This window comes from Dendropsophus ebraccatus, chromosome 15 (assembly GCF_027789765.1).
Source record: "Dendropsophus ebraccatus isolate aDenEbr1 chromosome 15, aDenEbr1.pat, whole genome shotgun sequence".
In the NCBI taxonomy this organism is placed as follows: domain Eukaryota; kingdom Metazoa; phylum Chordata; class Amphibia; order Anura; family Hylidae; genus Dendropsophus; species Dendropsophus ebraccatus.
In genome coordinates, this window is record NC_091468.1 from 70,387,054 (window position 1) to 70,407,482 (window position 20,429).

Below are 20,429 nucleotides of genomic sequence, written 5' to 3' on the forward strand. Positions count from 1 at the left end.
AATAAAGAAATTATACTTACCTCTCTGTGCTCCTCCGGAGTCCTCCTACATGTCTCCAGTATTTCCCTCCCCTCTGAGACAATCTCAGTCAATCACTGGACGCTGCAGGCTGTCACCCCCAAGACGAGAGTATCTCAGAAGTGAAGGGAGGATCCAGGGGAATATTGAAGGATACTGTAGGAGGACAGCACAGGAGTGTAGAGAGGTAAGTATAGCTTCTATATTGTTTTTTACATACTTGCAACCATATAGCCAGAGTATCCCTTTAAATAATGCCTTAGCATTAGCGTAGCCTTAGTTTCAAAGCACATTGCACTAATATGGTGCTTTTACTGAAAGCCGCTCTTGGACGCACGCCTCTCGGATTTATTACTCCTCAGTATTTTTAACTTTCCATTGTTAAAAAATAGAACAAAAGGTCACGACCCGCAGTATAATCCGAGGAGTATTTTTAGGTTTGCGGAGTGGACAAGTTAAATAATTGTGAGACAGTCAAATAAATACTGTAGACTTGTCAATCATCGTAGCAGCTTTGTTAGCTGGAAAAATGTAGCACACACCTTTTACAGCAGACCCCCATCTTATAGAGCACACCCCCATCTCTCAGAGCACACCCCCATCTCTTAGAGCACACCCCCATCTCTTACAGCAGACCCCCATCTCTTACAGCAAACCCCCATCTTATAGAGCACACCCCCATCTCTCAGAGCACACCCCCATCTCTTACAGCAGACCCCCATCTCTCAGAGCAGACCCCCATCTCATAGAGCACACCCCCATCTTATAGAGCAGACCCCCATCTCTTAGAGCAGACCCCCATCTCTTAGAGCACACCACCATCTTATAGAGCAGACCCCCATCTCTTACAGCAGACCCCCCATCTCTTACAGCAGACCCCCATCTCTTACAGCAGACCCCCCATCTCTTAGAGCACACCCCCATCTCTTACAGCAGACCCCCATCTCTTACAGCAGACCCCCATCTTATAGAGCACACCCCCATCTCTCAGAGCACACCCCCATCTCTTACAGCAGACCCCCATCTCTCAGAGCAGACCCCCATCTCTTAGAGCACACCCCCATCTCTTACAGCAGACCCCCATCTCCTAGAGCACACCCCCATCTCTCAGAGCACACCCCCATCTCTTAGAGCACACCCCCATCTCTTACAGCAGACCCCCATCTCTTAGAGCACACCCCCATCTCTTACAGCAGACCCCCATCTCCTAGAGCACACCCCCATCTCTCAGAGCACACCCCCATCTCTTACAGCAGACCCCCATCTCTTACAGCAGACCCCCATCTCTTAGAGTAGACCCCCATCTCTCAGAGCACACCCCCATCTCTCAGAGCACACCCCCATCTCTTACAGCACACCCCCATCTCTTACAGCAGACCCCCATCTCTTAGAGTAGACCCCCATCTCTCAGAGCAGACCCCCATCTCTCAGAGCAGACCCCATCTTATAGAGCAGACCCCCATCTCTTAGAGCACACCCCCATCTCTTACAGCAGACCCCCCATCTCTTACAGCAGACCCCCATCTCTTACAGCAGACCCCCATCTCTTAGAGTAGACCCCCATGTCTTAGAGCACACCCCCATCTCTTACAGCACTCCCATCTCTTAGAGCACACCCCCATCTCTTAGAGTAGACCCCCATCTCTTAGAGCACACCCCCATCTCTTAGAGCACACCGTCATCTCTTACAGCAGACCCCCATCTCCTAGAGCACACCCCCATCTCTCAGAGCACACCCCCATCTCTTACAGCAGACCCCCATCTCTTACAGCAGACCCCCATCTCTTAGAGTAGACCCCCATCTCTCAGAGCAGACCCCATCTTATAGAGCACACCCCCATCTCTCAGAGCACACCCCCATCTCTTAGAGCAGACCCCCATCTCTTAGAGCACACCCCCATCTCTTAGAGCAGACCCCCATCTCTTAGAGCAGACCCCCATCTCTTAGAGCAGACCCCCATCTCTTAGAGCAGACCCCCATCTCTTAGAGCAGACCCCCATCACTTAGAGCACACCCCCATCTCCTAGAGCACACCCCCATCTCTTAGAGCAGACCCCCATCTTATTTTGCAGGTTCAGACAGCGCTCCATTGTCACGGTTTATTATACTTCAAGCTTTTTATAGTCCAGATGAGCAATATTATAGGCTCCGCCTCTCCTGTCCTGAAGTCCACATGTTAGAGAGATTTATAAAGAACCAACCAACTCATCCCAGACTTTGGGCTGGTCTAGTGAGCAAAATAGGTAGTCTGAGAAAGCATGGATAGAGCCATAGGCCATAGGTTGTCTCCATGTTTACCAGGACTGCATCCAACTTCTTCAGCCACCGGTAATCAAATGCCGAATGATCGGAGCCATGCATGCGAAAAATAAGATCATTGGGTGTCTTCTAACTGCTTGTATTGATTAGTCATAGCAGCTAATGCGACGTCCATCAATTTCTACAAACTCTATAAGTACAGAAATATTTGTTATGCACAAATCCAGAGCGACGTGCTGCAAGTACAGCGCTATAGCGGCATCTGTGCCCATCGGAGCTCATTGGATCGATTGCAAAAATGGGGGGAAAATAGGATCAATAAGTAGACAGTAGAGTTGTAAGGGGCACAAATATTTTGTTTTGCCTCCAATCACCTTTCCATTAATATTCTATCAGAGCTTTCCAATGTTTTCGTTTTTTGGCCGCTATTACATATGGAAGCAGGAGACTCCTTCCAGAAATAGCGTCCCCCACCCATCGAGCGCGGCCATTTACCTCCACTTCATTGACTTCAATGAATCTGACCTGCAATACTCTACACAACCCATGGACAGGTGTGGTGCTGTGTATAGACTAATGCTGCGTTTACACGGAGCGATAACTCGCCCGATCGTACGATTAACGATTTCGAAGTGACGATTTTTTTTTAACGATCAGCGTTTAGACGGAACAATACATCGTACAGAAGAATCGTTTTGCGATTGCTTAAGTTTATCTCACACATTGGTTAAATCAGTAAACGACTGTTCACACGGAACGATCTGCGAATTTTTTGCGAACGACCAACGACAGTTTGAGAATGTGTTCAAAGATCAAAATGAACGATTTCTCGCTCGTCGCTTGATCGTTCGCTGCGTTAACATGTACGGCTATCTTTCGAATTCGATCGTTATCGTGCAAATTCGCACAATAATCGTTCCGTGTAAACACAACATAAAGAGGAACTATTAGCTGGTTACACGAATCTAACCGGGTGATATGTCCCTATAGCACAGGAGACGCTGAGGAGGAAGGTAAGAGACACACTATAAGGGACAGACTATAAGAGACATACTATAAGGGACATACTATAAGGGACATACTTTAAGGGACACACTATAAGAGACACACTATAAGGGACATACTATAAGAGACACACTATAGGAGACATACTATAAGGGACACACTATAAGAGACATACTATAAGGGACATACTATAAGAGACACACTATAAGGGACATACTATAAGGGACACACTATAAGGGACATACTATAAGAGACACACTATAGGAGACATACTATAAGGGACACACTATAAGGGACACACTATAAGAGATATACTATAAGGGACAGACTATAAGGGACAGACTATAAGAGACATACTATAAGGGACACACTATAAGGGACACACTATAAGGGACACACTATAAGGGACACACTATAAGGGACACACTATAAGGGACACACTATAAGGGACACACTATAAGAGACACGCTATAAGGGACAGACTATAAGAGACGCTATAAGGGACACACTATAAGAGACGCGCTATAAGGGACACGCTATAAGGGACACGCTATAAGGGACACACTATAAGGGACATACTATAAGGGACACACTATAAGAGACAGACTATAAGAGACAGACTATAAGAGACAGACTATAAGAGACACGCTATAAGAGACACGCTATAAGAGACAGACTATAAGAGACACACTATAAGGGACATACTATAAGAGACACGCTATAAGGGACAGACTATAAGAGACGCTATAAGGGACACACTATAAGAGACGCGCTATAAGGGACACGCTATAAGGGACACGCTATAAGGGACACACTATAAGGGACATACTATAAGGGACACACTATAAGAGACAGACTATAAGAGACAGACTATAAGAGACAGACTATAAGAGACACGCTATAAGAGACACGCTATAAGAGACAGACTATAAGAGACACACTATAAGGGACATACTATAAGAGACACATACTATAAGGGACACACTATAAGAGACACACTATAAGAGACACACTATAAGAGACACACTATAAGAGACACGCTATAAGAGACACGCTATAAGGGACACGCTATAAGGGACACGCTATAAGGGACACGCTATAAGGGACACGCTATAAGGGACACGCTATAAGAGACATACTATAAGAGACACACTATAAGAGACAGAGTATAAGAGACAGATTATAAGAGACAGACTATAAGAGACACGCTATAAGAGACACGCTATAAGAGACACGCTATAAGAGACACGCTATAAGAGACACGCTATAAGGGACACACTATAAGGGACACACTATAAGAGACACACTATAAGAGACACACTATAAGAGACGTACTATAAGAGACCCGCTATAAGAGACACGCTATAAGAGACACACACTATAAGAGACATACTATAAGAGACATGCTATAAGAGACACGCTATAAGAGACACACTATGAGGGTATCCATCCACAGACAGCTGCCCCAGGGTATTGCCCCTCGTCAGTGTGGAGTAAGATTCTGGCTAACTAGCTGGATTCTGGAAGAAAGTGGCCGTGTTTTTGTAGTGCTGGAGACCCCCTTTACACTGTAATAATATGCATAATACACAGAGTAAACCTGACATCATGACTGATAGAGAAGTGATGTGTCACAGCTCTATGGACACATAACATGATACTACAATCCCACAAGAGGGAGAACACCCATCCGGTCAGCAGCAGCAGCGCAGGCAGGAAGTCACTTCTTGTATCCCGCTTCCTGAGCTACAATGCAGCAAATAAAAGCTGCGATCAAACCGGTCACAGGAATAAGAGGGAGAAAGGAACCTTATGTCAGGGAATGTTATATAAGATTATGTAATGGAGTCAAATCTGTCAACTCATCAAATTAGAGAAGTCATTCTCCTTATAATGTATCTAATATATATATATATATATATATATATATATATATATATATATATATATACACACACACACACACAGCATGAGCAGGTTTAAGACCTGAATCACTATATTTTCTACTCACTATCTCTTTGTAAACTATTATACAACTAATTTCCTCCTCGCTTGTTATGTTCGTGTCTGACTAATAGGAAGCAGCATAATAACATGGTGGCTGCACCTGCTCTGGTGTGTCAGTCCCCTATGACCAGGATCCAGTAAGTACACTCGCAGCTTTCTGGTACAGGAAAACTCAAAAAAACCCCAAAAAAAACTGAATCATAAATCCATCTACAATTTTAGGCTGCGTTCACACTACGTATATTTCAGTCAGTATATGTATATTTCAGTCAGTATTGCAACCAAAACCAGGAGTGGTTTAAAAACACAGAAAGGCTCTGTTCACACAATGGTGTAATTGAGTGGATGGCCGTCATATAATGGTAAATATTTGCTGTTATTTTAGAACAACGGCTGTTATATTGAAATATTGGCCGTTATTTACCGTTATATGGCGGCCATCCACTCAATTTCAACATTGTGTGAACAGATCCTTTATGTGTTTTTAATCCACTCCTGGTTTTGGTTGCAATACTGACTGAAATATACGTAGTGTGAACACAGCCTTAATGTGAACCAGGGTCAGAAAATTAGAGGAGTTGTCAGATAAGTTCTTGCTATATGTTAAATTAAAGGAGTACTCCACTCAAATATAACGTTTGATATGTTGCTGCCCATGATGAGACTAACAATTCCTTCCATACTTGTTATTATCTATTCGGTCTCCTTCCCCCAGTTCTCAGCTGCTGCTTTCTGCTGAAGACAACAATCTGTGTGTAAGCTTTTCTCTCTGTCTCCCCCTCCTCTCTTCTGAGACGGCTGATGTAAACAAGTCCCTGACTGGCTGTATCTGCAACATTGTAACTTCTGTGTTATGCTGGGAAGTTTAATCACAGTAAGTTCACCAGCAACTTGTCCTTACAATAATCCTCCCAGCATTACAAAGAAGCTACAATTGTTGTTAATAAAAAGCCCCCTCCCCTATTAAAAGTTCGAATCACCCCCCTTTTCCCAGGTTATAAATAAAAATAAATAAATAAACATATTTGCTATCGCCGCGTGCATAATCGCCCGAACTATTGATTAATCACATTCCTGATCTCGCACGGTAAACGACGTAAGTGCAAAAAATTCCCAACGTGCAAAATTGCGCATTTTTGGTCGCATCAAATCCAGAAAAAATGTAATAAAAAGTGATCAAAAAGTCGCATATGCGCAATCAAGGTACCGATAGAAAGATCACATCATGGTGCAAAAACTGACACCTCACACAGCCCCATAGACCAAAGGATAAAAGCGCTATAAGCCTGGGAATGGAGCGATTTTAAGGAACATATATTTGTTAACAATAGTTTGAATTTTTTACAGGCCATCAGATAATATAAAAGTTATACATGTTATATATCGTTGTAATCGTAACGACTTGAGGAACATATATAACAAGTCAGTTTTACCCCAGGGCGAACGGCGTAAAAAAAATACCCTCCAAATGAAAGAAATGCATTTTTTTTTTTTTCTATTTCACAACACTTTGAATTTTTTTCTGGTTTCGCAGTGTACTTTATGCAAAAATTCAGCCTGTCATTGCAAAATACAATTAGTGACGCAAAAAATAAGGGCTCATGCGGGTTTCTAGGTGGAAAAATGAAAGTGCTATGGCCTTTTAAACACAAGGAGGAAAAAACGAAAACGCAAAAATTTAAATCGGCCGGGTCCTCTAAGGGTTAAGAGACATTTTGTCCATTCGCTCATTCCTGAAAGCAAAGTCTGCTGTGATACAATCTTCAATTTTGTACATTGGAAATTGTACCAGGAGGGGGTGGAGCTATCTTCTGTCATATGACTTCATACTGAATTCTTGATTGGCTGCATAGTTTCTCCCAGGTAAACCTGATTTCCTATAGAACCATTGTGTCATTGTGTACTCTTTGTAACTTACCTGTATACTGCAGAGGCTGATGGGAGAATACCCATCGAACCCAGAGGCCCAGGAAAGCTCCATGCTGTTTGATGAACTTTTCAAGACCTTCACATCAAAGGGGGGAGAAGGAAGCCCTGGAAGAAAGCATGGAGACAATTATAGGTTTTTTCGGTGCTCGGACCGTACAACGTCACCAACATTAACAGATTTCAAGAATATTATTATTATTATTATTATTACTTTCATCATCCCTTTATATCCCTTTATGAAAGTGTCCGGGTTCTGCAACTTCTCTGAACCCAAACACTCAGCATTTTACTCCTCGCCTCTGGAGAAGTTGGATGCTGCCCTAGGGAGTCCTGGAAAACATGGAAAAACAATACAGTCATATGTTGTATCCATGTTTCCCAGTCCTCAGGCTGCCTCCACCTTCTCTAGATGCAGGAGGTTAAAGGGGTATTCCACTCAAACCCTTCTGAGACAGCTGATGTAAATAAGTCCCTGGCAGGCTGTATCTACAACATTGTAGCTTCTTTGTAATGCTGGGAGGATTAATCACAGTGAGTTCCTTAGCAACTTGACCTTAGAAAAACCCTCTCAGCATTAGAAAGAAGCTACAATGTTGCAGTTACAGCCTGCCAGGGACTTTCTTACATCAGCCATCTCATAAGGGGGGGGGGGGGGAGCAGGGGGAGACAAAGAGAAAAGCTCACACACAAAATTTTAAGGTTTTCAGCAGAAAGCAGCAGCTCAGAACTGGGGGAAGGAGACTGAATAGATAATAACAAGTATGGAAGGAATTGTGTTAGTTTCACAATGTGCAGCAGCATATCAAAAGTTAGGTTTGAGTGGAATAACCCTTTAAATGCCGAGCGTTCATGTTCGGAGAACTTTGCTTAACACTATTCATGATGAGAATATCCATTGGGCTTTTATGGGCTATGGTGCTGGAATAACTATCCATGACATTCATATTATGTATGCATCCCCAGCTTGGTGCTCTGATATCCCCCTACACAAATCATGTAATTTCCCTTTCCTCTTCACACTGCCTTCTGTGTTCTCGCCTCCCTCTTTACAGCCAGCTCTCTCTCTCTCTCTCTCTCTCTCTCTGAGACATAGCTAGATAACTTACACAGACTTCACAGTGACAAAACAGGACCTAACTATTATATGGGGGCACAGAGAGGGCCTAACTATTATATGGGGGCACAGATAGGACCTAACTATTATATGGGGCACAGAGAGGACCTAACTACTATATGGGGGCAAAGAGAGAGGGCCTAACTATTATATGGGGGCACAGAGAGGACCTAACTACTATATGGGGGCACAGAGAGGACCTAACTACTATATGGGGGCACAGAGAGGAACTAACTATTATATGGGGGCACAGAGGACCTAACTACTATATGGGGGCAAAGAGAGAGGGCCTAACTATTATATGGGGGCACAGAGAGGGCCTAACTATTATATGGGGGCACAGAGAGGACCTAACTACTATATGGGGGCAAAGAGAGAGGGCCTAACTATTATATGGGGGCACAGAGAGGACCTAACTACTATATGGGGGCACAGAGAGGACCTAACTACTATATGGGGGCACAGAGAGGGCCTAACTACTATATGGGGGCTCAAAGAGGGCCTAACTACTATATGGGGGCACAGAGAGGACCTAACTATTATATGGGGCTCAGAGAGGGCCTAACAACTATATGGAGGCACAGAGAGGACCTAACTATTATATGGGGGCACAGAGAGGACCTAACTACTATATGGGGGCACAGAGAGGGCCCAACTACTATATGGGGGCACAGAGAGGAACTAACTATTATATGGGGGTACAGAGAGGACCTAACTACTATATGAGGGCACAGAGAGGGCCTATGTGCTGGAGCACGGAACATAAAATGTTTCTCTCGCCGTCTCTGGAAAGAAGAGTCATGGCATGGGCCAGATGGAAAAGAAAAACAAAAGTGTAATCATTATAATATATATATATATATATATATATATATATATATATATATATATATATATATATTTAAAATGCTGTTAAAAATATAGATCCTGTATATGTTAATATTAATACTGAACAGATCTCAAATTCTTCCCTCATATCACTCAACATGGTTCTAATATACGTGTGAAATGAACCTACTGAAAGCAAATCACAGGTCCATAACAGGTGTATACACTCTCTATTCGCTGCTGCTCTGACTCATTTTGTTGAATTGACTAAACACTAGTAAACCTTATTTTTCCACTGCACGATTTAGAGGGAATCATCCTATTAAAGTCTGGCCTGCGTCCAAGGCTGCGGAGTGATCGGGGGAAGAAACAGCAGCGAGTCTAAACAAGTCTTATATTAATGAGTCTATCAGAGAGACAGCGAGAGGATCAACAATATCACCAGTGTCTGTAGAGAGGGACCTGCTGCAATGTGATAGGAGGCTCCTGCAGACCTAAGAATGGACGTCCCATCAGGAGAGGCCGTTGGAGCGGACATTATACACCCAGCGGGATAGAACATATAATGGCAGGAATCTATTCTCTCCTAATTACTTTACAGAACACCAACATATTCGGCAGCACTGCAGAGATTGTTCCATTGGTTATACGGTGTGATGTCAATCTACAATGTTTCCCCCAAAAGTAAGACCTAGTAAAGTTTGGAAGTATGCCCGCTGAACATCAGCATGCAGATGAGATTCTTTTTAGCCCACCGTCATTGTCCCCTACCTTCACCATCTGTTGCCAAGCAGCTGCATGCAGGACATGAAGACAGTCACCTGCTGCCAACTCCGAAGTTCCTTTCCGCGGCCGTCACTTGCAAATGTGCAGACAAGGCACTAAGAGGCCTGTCGCCATCCCCATAGTCCCCTACTGCCAGATATAGAGTTTCACACAGTCTGCCGTTATCCCATTACCTGCCGTCATACTGTACACTGTCCCTGCTGTGCTGTACGAGTATGCTGTGGTAAACTCCCCTTGGCGGGCCAAAACAGCCATACTGTATGATGTCCGTGCTGGGCTGTACAAGTGTGCTGTGGTGAGCTTCCCCTGGTGGCCAGAGCTGCCATACTGTACACTGTCCCTGCTGTGCTGTACGAGTGTGCTGTGGTGAGCTCCCCCCTGTTGGCAGAAGCCGCCATACCATACACTTTGTCCCTGCTGTACATGTGACATGTGATATGACATCTTCATGAAAAAAAGGACATCCCCTAAAAATAAGACCTAGTGCATCTCTGGGAGCAAAAAGTAACATAAGACACTCTCTTTTGTTCGGAGAAACACAGTAAAGTCCCTATTATAAAATCACGCACTCACATGGACTAGTGTTATCAGATGCTGCTCCGCCTGTACATTGTGTTCTCCATTATTCTGCCTCCAATCCTGTCTCCACTTCCAAGATGGATTTGTCACGGTAGTGACAGCCCGCTCAGCCAATCACTGACGGAGATGGGACAGTGCAGCGGTCAGTGATTGGCTGAGAAGGCTGTCACTGCCAGGACAACTACATCTCAGAACTGGAAGTGGGATCGTTCAACCAGAACCTGAAGACGACGTGAGAGGATACCGGGGAGCACAGAGAGGTAAGTATAGGCTGTTTGTTATGTCCTCCGACAGGGCAGCAACATATTAACAGTTTAAATTGAGCAGAATACCCCTTTAAATAACAATAAGAAAAGTATACAAACAAATAAATTGGCTAGAAAAAGAATCACTTGTCCTTATTCTGCTTCTGCCCTAATAACAGGAATGGTAAGTATCACTTCCTCCAGCCCATATAGAAGTATAGGAAGGAAAAGATGATTCATTTTAACCTCAAAACAAAAACTTCATGAATTAACAACTTGATTCATAAGACTGAGTCATATCTGACAAAAATAGCCGGGATTCATCCAAACATATATTCCTGATGGTAGTGGGGGCTCCGCGGGTATCTGACCTCTAATACATAGAAATGCTGGGACTTTCTTATCATCTGCTTTGGGCAAACAACCTTACAGGTAGAAGATGAACGGCCGTTAATATAATATTTATGTATACATTACAAGATCAACCCTGGAATTATATAGAATTACAATGTCCTACACTTATGGTTTTTCATTCATTACTTAAAGGGGTACTCCAGTAATTTTATTCTTTCAAATCAACTGGTGTCATTAATATATAAAGATTTTTAATGTACTTCTATTTAAAAATCTCCAGTCTTCCAGCACTTATCAGCTGCTTTATGTCCTACAGGAAGTGGTGTATTATTTCCAGTCTGACACAGTGCTCTCTGCTGCCACCTCTGTCCATGTCAGGAACTGTCCAGAGCAGGAGAGGTTTCCTATGGGGATTTGCTGCTGCTCTGGACAGTTCCTGACATGGACAGAGGTGGCAGCAGAGAGCACTGTGTCAGACTGGAGAGAATGCACCACTTCCTGCAGGACATACAACAGCTGAAAAGTAATGGAAGACGAGATTTTTTAATAGAAGTAATTTACACATGTATATAACTTAAAGAAATCAGTTGATTTGAAAGAAAATCTCTGGAGTACCCCTTTAAGACTGTGGAAAACATATGAGAGATTGAGAAGAGTGGGAGCAGAGAAGGGAATCTTTACCTTTAATGTGAACGTTGACGTTATTGGAGGCCGTCAGTCCCTTCTTGTTGTGGGCTTCACAGCTGTATATTGCTGCATTGTCCAACCCTGTGGCAGAAAGATGCAAGAATAAAAAATACATTATATATATATACAAAGCCGTGAATACTTTATGGATATGAAGAAGATGGCCGTGTGGACACATTGTAGACAATGATGACTGTTCATACACTGACCCCACTATACAGACACTCTCAGCCTCTGCCCCTGACCGGTCACATAGGACAGGTGACCCCCACATAGGACAGGTGACCCCCACATAGGACAGGCGACCCCCACATAGGACAGGTAACACCCACATAGGACAGGTGACCCCCACATAGGACAGGTGACCCCCACATAGGACAGGCGACCCCCACATAGGACAGGCGACCCCCACATAGGACAGGCGACCCCCACATAGGACAGGCGACCCCCACATAGGACAGGCGACCCCCACATAGGACAGGCGACCCCCACATAGGACAGGTGACCCCCACATAGGACAGGTGACCCCCACATAGGACAGGCGACCCCCACATAGGACAGGTGACCCCCACATAGGACAGGTAACCCCCACATAGGACAGGTGACCCCCACCAATAAAGACTTCCTGTGTTACTAGAACAGGTCATCAGTTTCTTAAAGGGACATGTACACATGCTTGTTGTGCACATTGACTGTCCCCTCCAGTGAGTGTTCCCCTTTAAGACAGTGAATAATGTGAATGTCTTTGCAGTATCCTCCATCCATCTCCAGTTACATTTCACATATTATAGGCAGAAACATTAGGAAAGGAATTGTGAATCCTCCGGGGAATAAGTTACATCGCACTTATTATCAGCGAGGAAGGATTTGCAGTAAACTCAATGACATAAACCTTCTGAGCTCCAGTACACGCCGTGCCGACAGTCACTGTTTACAATAGCTGCGGGACGGAGCAGATGAAACCAGGCAACGGGAGAATGAAGATTTAAAGGGATAGTTCACACAAAAAATAGTTTCCTTTAAATCAATCGGTACCAAAAAGTGCCAGAGATTTGTAATTTACTCTGCCGAGCAGGGAACAGCTGGTTAAATGCTTGAGTCTCTAATAGACTTTAAAGGGGTATTCCACTCAAATATAACTTCTGATATGTTGCTGCCCATGAGGAAGCTAACAATTCCTTCCATACTTGTTATTATCTATTCAGTCTCCTTCCTCCAGTTCTCAGCTGCTGCTTTCTGCTTAAGACACAAATATCTGTGTGTGAGCTTTTCTCTCCATCTCCCCCTCCTCCCCCTCCCTTATGAGATGGCTGATGTAAACAAGTCCATGGCAGGCTTTATCTGCAACATTGTAGCTTCTTTGTAATGCTGGGAGGGTTATTCTGAGGCCAAGTTGCTGATGAACTCACTGTAATTAGCCCTCTCAGCATTACAAAGAAGCTACAATGTTACAGAGACAGCTGGCCAGGGACTTACATCATCTGTCTCAGAAGGGAGAGGAGAGGAGGGGGAGACAGACAGAAAAGCTCACTCACAGATTTTTGTGCCTTCAGCAGAAAGCAGCAGCTGAAAACTGGGGGAAGGAGACTGAATAGATAATAACAAGTATGAAAGGAATTATTAGTTTCACCATGGGCAGCAACATATCAAAGTTATGTGTGAGTGGAATACCCCTTTAAATAATTAGGTGCTGAGCTCGCTTAGCCAATCAGTGCGCTGTCCCACCGCAGCTGTCAGTGAGCCGGGACCAGGGGATGAGGCAGATGAGTGAACAGTCGGCCACGTGTCGGTTATTGTGCCGGTTCTCTACATTCTCACAGTGGAATGAAAATCTGCTGCCAGAATACAGAGCCAGAGACTGTAACGGTACCCAATATCGCGGCGGAGTCTAGCCTTAATAAATGCCGGACAGTACTTGGCATCTGCTATTAATATCACTGGAACATGTATAGGCTAAATCATTAGGAGTGCTCCCATACTTCATCTGGTAATAGCAGAACAATAAGAAGTCTCCAGGCAGAATCACTTTAACATGCTGCACGGGCTCCAAAAATAACAACGTCCGCTCGAGTTCTTGGTATACACAGTAAGTGCAGAGGGGATTCTCTAAGAAGCTTAATCAGAAATGCTTGGGACTCATGTGGTACAGGAGGATTAGATCCGAACGCGGAAAACATAGTCACATGAGCGGAGGGCACTATGTGAGGTAAAGAACCTCGGACAATACAACGTCCCTATATACTCACTGACCTCCCACCTTATACAGTACAGGGTGTAATCTCACATATACAGTAACGTCCCTATTACACGGCCCAATGGAGAGGAGCAAGCGAGCGCCAAGCTGTCAGGTCCCGTTCTATGCCGGCGCTATTACACACACAGACAGCAAGTGGGTAAGAGCGGGGGCGAGGGGAGGCGCAGGGAGGCGATCTAAAGATCGTCAGGGGAGCCCATAGGAGAGAGCGACGGTCCTATTACATTACACCATCAAAATATTTCAACATCTTAAAAGACAAGGATCAGCCGACATTGGGATCAGTAATGTAAACAAGCTAGTTTTCTGGGCCTATTACACATGATATATGGTTGGCGATGTCTGTGCAGCCCTTCCTATATGAGTGTAGAATAATAAATGTTATACCTCTCCATGCTCCCCAATGCTTCTGCCCACAACCGCCGATGTAACTTTACAGCCGCTCTCTGGAGTGACAGGCCGCTCGGCCAATTACTGTCCGCAGCTCTGTCCCATCCCAGCCAGTGATTGGCTGAGTAACCTGTCACTTCAGAGAGCGACTCTAAAGTTACACCGGCGGCTGCGGGGAGAAGCCAGGAAGACACCGGCGGCTGCGGGGAGAAGCCAGGAAGACACCGGCGGCAGAGGCACCAGAGATGTGATGAGGTTTGTATAAAGCGTATTATTTTCAACATTGCTATTACACGTAACAATGTACAGTTGGCGGCTGATGATTTTGATCAGGACCATGTGACACAATCAGCCGATTTGGTAGATTATCGCTCGGTGTATTAGGGCCCTCCAGCCAGAATCTAGCTACATATCCCTTATAAACTGTGGGCTGCACCGTGGACATAGCGTCTGCTGCAATGTTTCTGTGGAGCTCATGTCAGCAAGCACTGAAATATGTGAGAAGGTAAAGAATATTTATCCTTTGTGAACAAGAGGGCTAGAAAAAAATAAAATAAAAAAACAACAGCAATGCCGTCCCTATAACCAGAGCGCGGTGCGGCTTGTGTTTTTGTACTCTGTGTGACATTAATTTACTCGCTTGTCTTGGAACCAAGTGATTATAATTAAAGGCGTCACTTCCATAGCTGCGCGGCTCTTATACTGCACAGCAGGGTGCTAACAATGTAATAAGGACCCACTGTTAGGGGATTAGTAACGTTACGCCTGCATCTGTAAGAAATTAAGGAGTTCACCCCCCAAAAAAAATTTCAAATCAACTGGTGCCAGCAAATTCCAGAGATTTGTAATTTATTTCTATTAAAAAATCTCCAGTCTTCCAGTACTTATCAGCTGCTGTATGTCCTGCAGGAAGTGGTGTATTCTCTCCAGTCTGACACAGTACTCTCTGCTGCCACCTCTGTCCATGTCAGGAACTGTCCAGAGCAGCAGCAAATCCCCATAGAAAACCTCTCCTGCTCTGGACAGTTCCTGACATGGACAGAGGTGGCAGCAGAGAGCACTGTGTCAGACTGGAGAGAATACACCACTTCCTGCGGGACATACAGCAGCTGATAAGTACTGGAAGACTAGAGATTTTTTAATAAAAGTAAATTACAAATCTCTGTCACCAGTTGACTTGAAAGAGACTTTTTTTGTTGCTGAAGTACCCCTTTAAACTCAACATACATGAGTACCTTAAAATATTCTGCCTAAAATGCACACTGAGGTGACAGATTAGGCTTTTGTGCAGGAGATGTATTTTTTTCCATCTACAGGGCCGACCTTCTGATTTCTGCTTTGGATCTTCGCTTTGATGTTTTCAGCAAAATTTTAGTTGACAGAGCAAATCCGATTGACACTGCCATGTTAGAGTTCACTGTCTGTACAATTGTAAGTGTTCAGTTAAAGGAGAACTATCAGCAGGTCAGACAAATCTGGTAGCCCCCTATAGCACCCAGGACACTGTATTACCTTGCTCCTCTGTGCCGCTCCCGTGCTGTTAGTCAGTGATTTCTTTGGCGAGGAGCACCATTAGGAGCACTGCCCCACCCCCACAGTGTCATCTGTCCTACCCACTCCAAAGAGGATAACACTGTGGGGGTGGGACAGTGCTCCCAACGGTGCTCCTGGCAGAAGAAATCCCTGACTAACTGTAGCGGCACAGAGGAGCAAGCTAAGACACAGCGTTCCAGGCGCTATGGGGGGCTATCAGCAGGTTAGATTAATCGGAAAAGAGGTGTGACTTAAATTATAGGGGTGTGGCTTGAAGTGGTACTTTGGTGAAATTTTTTTCTTTCAAATCAACTGGTATCAGAAAGTTATACAGATTTGTAATTTACTTCTATTTAAAAATCTCTGTTCTTCCAGTACTTATCAGCTGCTGTATGTCCTGCAGGAAGTGGTGTATTCTCTCCAGTCTGACACAGTGTTCTCTGCTGCCACCTCTGTCCATGTCAGGAACTGTCCAGAGCAGGAGAGGTTTTCTATAGGGATTTGCTGCTGCTCTGGACAGTTCCTGACATGGACAGAGGTGGCAGCAGAGAGCACTGTGTCAGACTGGAGAGAATCGCTACTTCCTGCAGGACATACAGCAGCTGATAAGTACAGGAAGACTGGAGAATTATAAATGAAGTAATTTACAAATCTGTATAACTTTCTAACACCAGTTGATTTGAAAGAACAATCTTTTGGCTGGAGTACCCCTTTAAGATGCACCATCATGTAAATGTAAAAGCAAAATGTTTTTCCGCTGCTACTCCGTATATGCTTTACTTGCTGCAATATAGGCGGCTATTCTCTGCAGAGGACCTCACCTGTGGGTGATCAGGCATGTGCTGTAATCGAGGCTCAGAGTGGGCCGAAACGCGTCTAGAATTTTTCTACGTTTTCTGTATGTAACGATCTTATGGAATTAACACAATAAATACCGGATTTTATGGGACTGCTGGAATACGTTTCCTTTTATCCATCATGTAAATGTGTCAGACTTCGGGTGCAGTTTAAACAAAGTAATAGTTGGTCTAAACTTATTCTGAATAGTCTAAAAATATGCGAGAATGACAAATTTATCAAATAGAGCCGTACATAGTGATACATCTGCCACTAGTATACTATGGTATATAGAGTATATATGCAGTACATTACTATGGTATATACATTATATATGCAGTACATAACATTATATATATATATATATATATATATATATATATATATATATATATATATATACACACACATACATACATACATACACACAGTATCTTTCATTCTGGTGGATTTTACGACACTGAACCTTATTAGTGGCTTTGTGCTTGTGCAGACAGTATACAGCGCATCTCCTGAGGTTTATGGCCGCCTCCTTGGCGTCACACTTACCTGATACTTGCAGTACGGCTGGTGACACTTCCGGGATATCATTGATCCGTGTACTATTCTGATACCAGTAAATTTCCACCGGTTCAGGGGGTCCGACGGCCTCACAGGTGAGATTAAACGCTGTGTTCTTAGTGACATTTAAGGTCTCTGGTTGTCGAATAAAATGTGGAAGACCTAAAGAAAAGGGAAAGTACATTAGTGCAACAACTCTATTCCCTGCCTTTTTTTCTACCATGTTTCTATAAGATCTGGCGTAATTCTACGGAATTTTGGAGTAGGCTTAAAATATAAGCTGACCAGATCCCTGACACTTAGCATCAGCCAATCACTGCCAGAGTTGTTAAGCTCCGCCCCACCTGCCGCAGGGGAGGTAAGCAGATGTACAGTAGGGTACAGTGACTATAGGGGGATGGGGGGGTACATGGGCAACTACCCCTGCCACCCTGTCATCTCTGCTGCCGGGGGCGGTGCAGGTCGCGTCACAGATCATGTAAATGGCTGCATTCACTTCAATGGTCCCTAAAATTGTCCGTGTAAGCGGATCTGCGACCACGGACAATGTTACTGGACGTGTGAATGCAGCCTAATGCTGTACCCAGCCAAAAGTAAGAGTAGTGGGACCCGGCATGTGTATACGTCACTTCTATAGGGTTCTCACCTTCCACCTCGATGTATATAGGATCTGAGACTATTTCTTCCTCCTTGACTTTTAGTTTGCAGGTATACGTCCCATTATCGGACCTCTGTACACCTGTAATGCTTATCCCAAAAGAATACAACAGAATTAGCAACAAAAAATAAAACATCTCACTCCAACATTTAGAAAATAAAGTGAGACGGTAAAGCTGTGCAGGTGGCAGCTCCATCCAATGTATTATATTTGGGTCCATAGACAAGGTGGCAGCTCCATTAGATACTAGGAAAGGGATGGGGAACCTTTGGTTCTCCAGCTGTTACCAAACTACAACTCCCATCATGCTTAATCTTTGGCTGTCCAGGCATGATGGGAGTTGTAGTTTTGCAACAGCTGGAGAGCCAGGGTTCCCTACCTCTGTACTAGGAGATTAGAAGTTGGATTTGCCCTGGGGAGTCCTGGAAATCATGGACCCTGCCATAAGCCATAGGTTGCATCCTATTTTCCCAGGAGCCCTAGGGCTACATCCAACTTCCAGAATCAAACACTGAGCGGCCAGGTTTGGAGAACATTGCCGAACCCAAACAGTTTTCCAGGTCCGCTCAACATCTGTCATTCGTAATATTCCAATTTGTAGTCATAGTTATAATCATAACCCACAAATAAGAACACAAACCTCACCTGCATAGTGATAGCATAGTGGTCATCGCACCATCAGGGATTTCAAAAGACTGGACAGAGATGCGATCAGTATGGGCGATCAGCCGTCCGTTCTTCCACCACGTTATCTGTTCTCCGTGATCTAGATTTGGAACCTCAATAGAACAGTTGAACTTGACGTCTTTATGTTCGGATAGAGCAATGTTCCGCACTGTAGGGAGGAATCGGATGTGTTGGGGGAGCTGGGTGCTTGGGATGGGACTGGCCCCTATGTCTCCCAGTAAGTGCTGAGCCAGTCCGTGCTCTTCATCTTCTGCCAGTAACACAGAGGTGTGGAGTCCTTCACTCTCTCCCAATATGTAGTTATCTATGGAAAGAAATGAGGGATGAGTAATGGTGGTCAGAACCTTATAGAGCATTATAGAACATTGGCTTCCAGCTCTAATACAGGTGGCAGACGTGGCTCAGAACACCTTCCCATACTATAGTTATACATTGGATCTATAGCACATCATAGTTGGAGTGTGATAGATGTTTATTCATCCAAGTTGTCAACATGTACATGTGTGACGTCCATCAAAGTTATAACGGACCCTATTAATCCCATACAGTTCTATACAGCCAGAGGCCATGTTAAAGGGGTTATCCAGGATAAGACATGATCGCTTCCTTCCATAAACAGCATGACTCTTGCCTTTAGTTTGGGGTTTTGCAATTAGGTTTATTTATTGACTACACAGGTGACTAAATGGGGGCCATGGTCTAAGGGGGGGGGGGATGACACAGGGGCCCCTGGACTAAATGATGGACTACACAGAAGGCCATTTATTAAGGGGGAATACACAGGGGGCCATGGGGGACTACACAAGCGGGGGTTGTTGACAGGCTGGGTGGATAGCCCGGGACTCTGGGTCAATTTAGTAATAGATAAATGTCTCAATTCTCTCCAGTGTAAAATGTTGAGGTCTTTTTGGGACCCAGTTGGAGTTGGTAGGACGATCGGACTTGAACCTGCTGGAGTTGAGCTCATCTCTATTCAGTAACCTTCCCTCAGTCACTGGTGTTGAAATCTTTCTTCTTATGACACAACGAGAGGCCTTATCAGTGACTGTGCTGAGAAATAAGTTTCCATTCCTTGAAGGCCAAAGGTAATGACTCTGCTTCCCTTATAGCGCTTGACTAACCCAGATTAGCGGTGACCTGTAATTCTCACTGAGGATCAGATATAGATGTATGCAAACCCCGGGGTAAATCATTAAGTCAAGTCTCTTTTCTTAAAAAAAAAAAAAAAAAAAAAACACACAGACAAGAAAATCAGCCAACATGGTGCTAAACACTATAATATACTGTATGTATAAAGAGACTCTGTCAGTAGTTATATGGCGTCCTATCTCAGGGGAGCACAAACTAGTGACAGAGAAGCTGAGCAGGATGATGGATCACTTACATTGTTCTGTGCAGCTGATGCAGAGATCTCCTCCTGAATAACATGGACAATAAGTAGTCTTCTCCATTATGTGCATGAGCCCAGTAGTCCTGGATATTCATGAGAAGCAGAAAACTCCGCCCACCAGCTGCTGATTGGAAGTTATCTATCCATGCAGTGTATAGGCAGTCACCTGTCAATCAGCAGCTGGAGGGCGGGGGAGGGGTGCGGCAAAAATCCTATTCTCCTGCATCTTGAATCACCCTATTAGGACGAGTACCTCCAAACTGTAGGGCAGAAGGTGGACAGACACTAGTCTATACATGGGTACAAG

At 44.3% G+C, this 20,429-nt stretch overlaps 1 protein-coding gene across 3 annotated transcripts in view; it reads right to left on the reverse strand.

The window, feature by feature from the left end:
- Positions 1 to 20,429, reverse strand: part of MERTK (MER proto-oncogene, tyrosine kinase) — a 68,109-nt gene that overhangs the window by 31,930 nt on the left and 15,750 nt on the right. For all 3 annotated transcript variants that reach the window (XM_069955341.1, XM_069955340.1, XM_069955342.1), the window contains 5 exons: positions 18,691 to 19,036; positions 18,034 to 18,134; positions 17,376 to 17,549; positions 11,807 to 11,893; positions 7,209 to 7,324 (listed from right to left, as the gene is read on the reverse strand). In XM_069955341.1, coding sequence (XP_069811442.1) covers positions 7,209 to 7,324; positions 11,807 to 11,893; positions 17,376 to 17,549; positions 18,034 to 18,134; positions 18,691 to 19,036 — 824 coding nt within the window. The remainder of the gene's footprint in view (positions 1 to 7,208; positions 7,325 to 11,806; positions 11,894 to 17,375; positions 17,550 to 18,033; positions 18,135 to 18,690; positions 19,037 to 20,429) is intronic.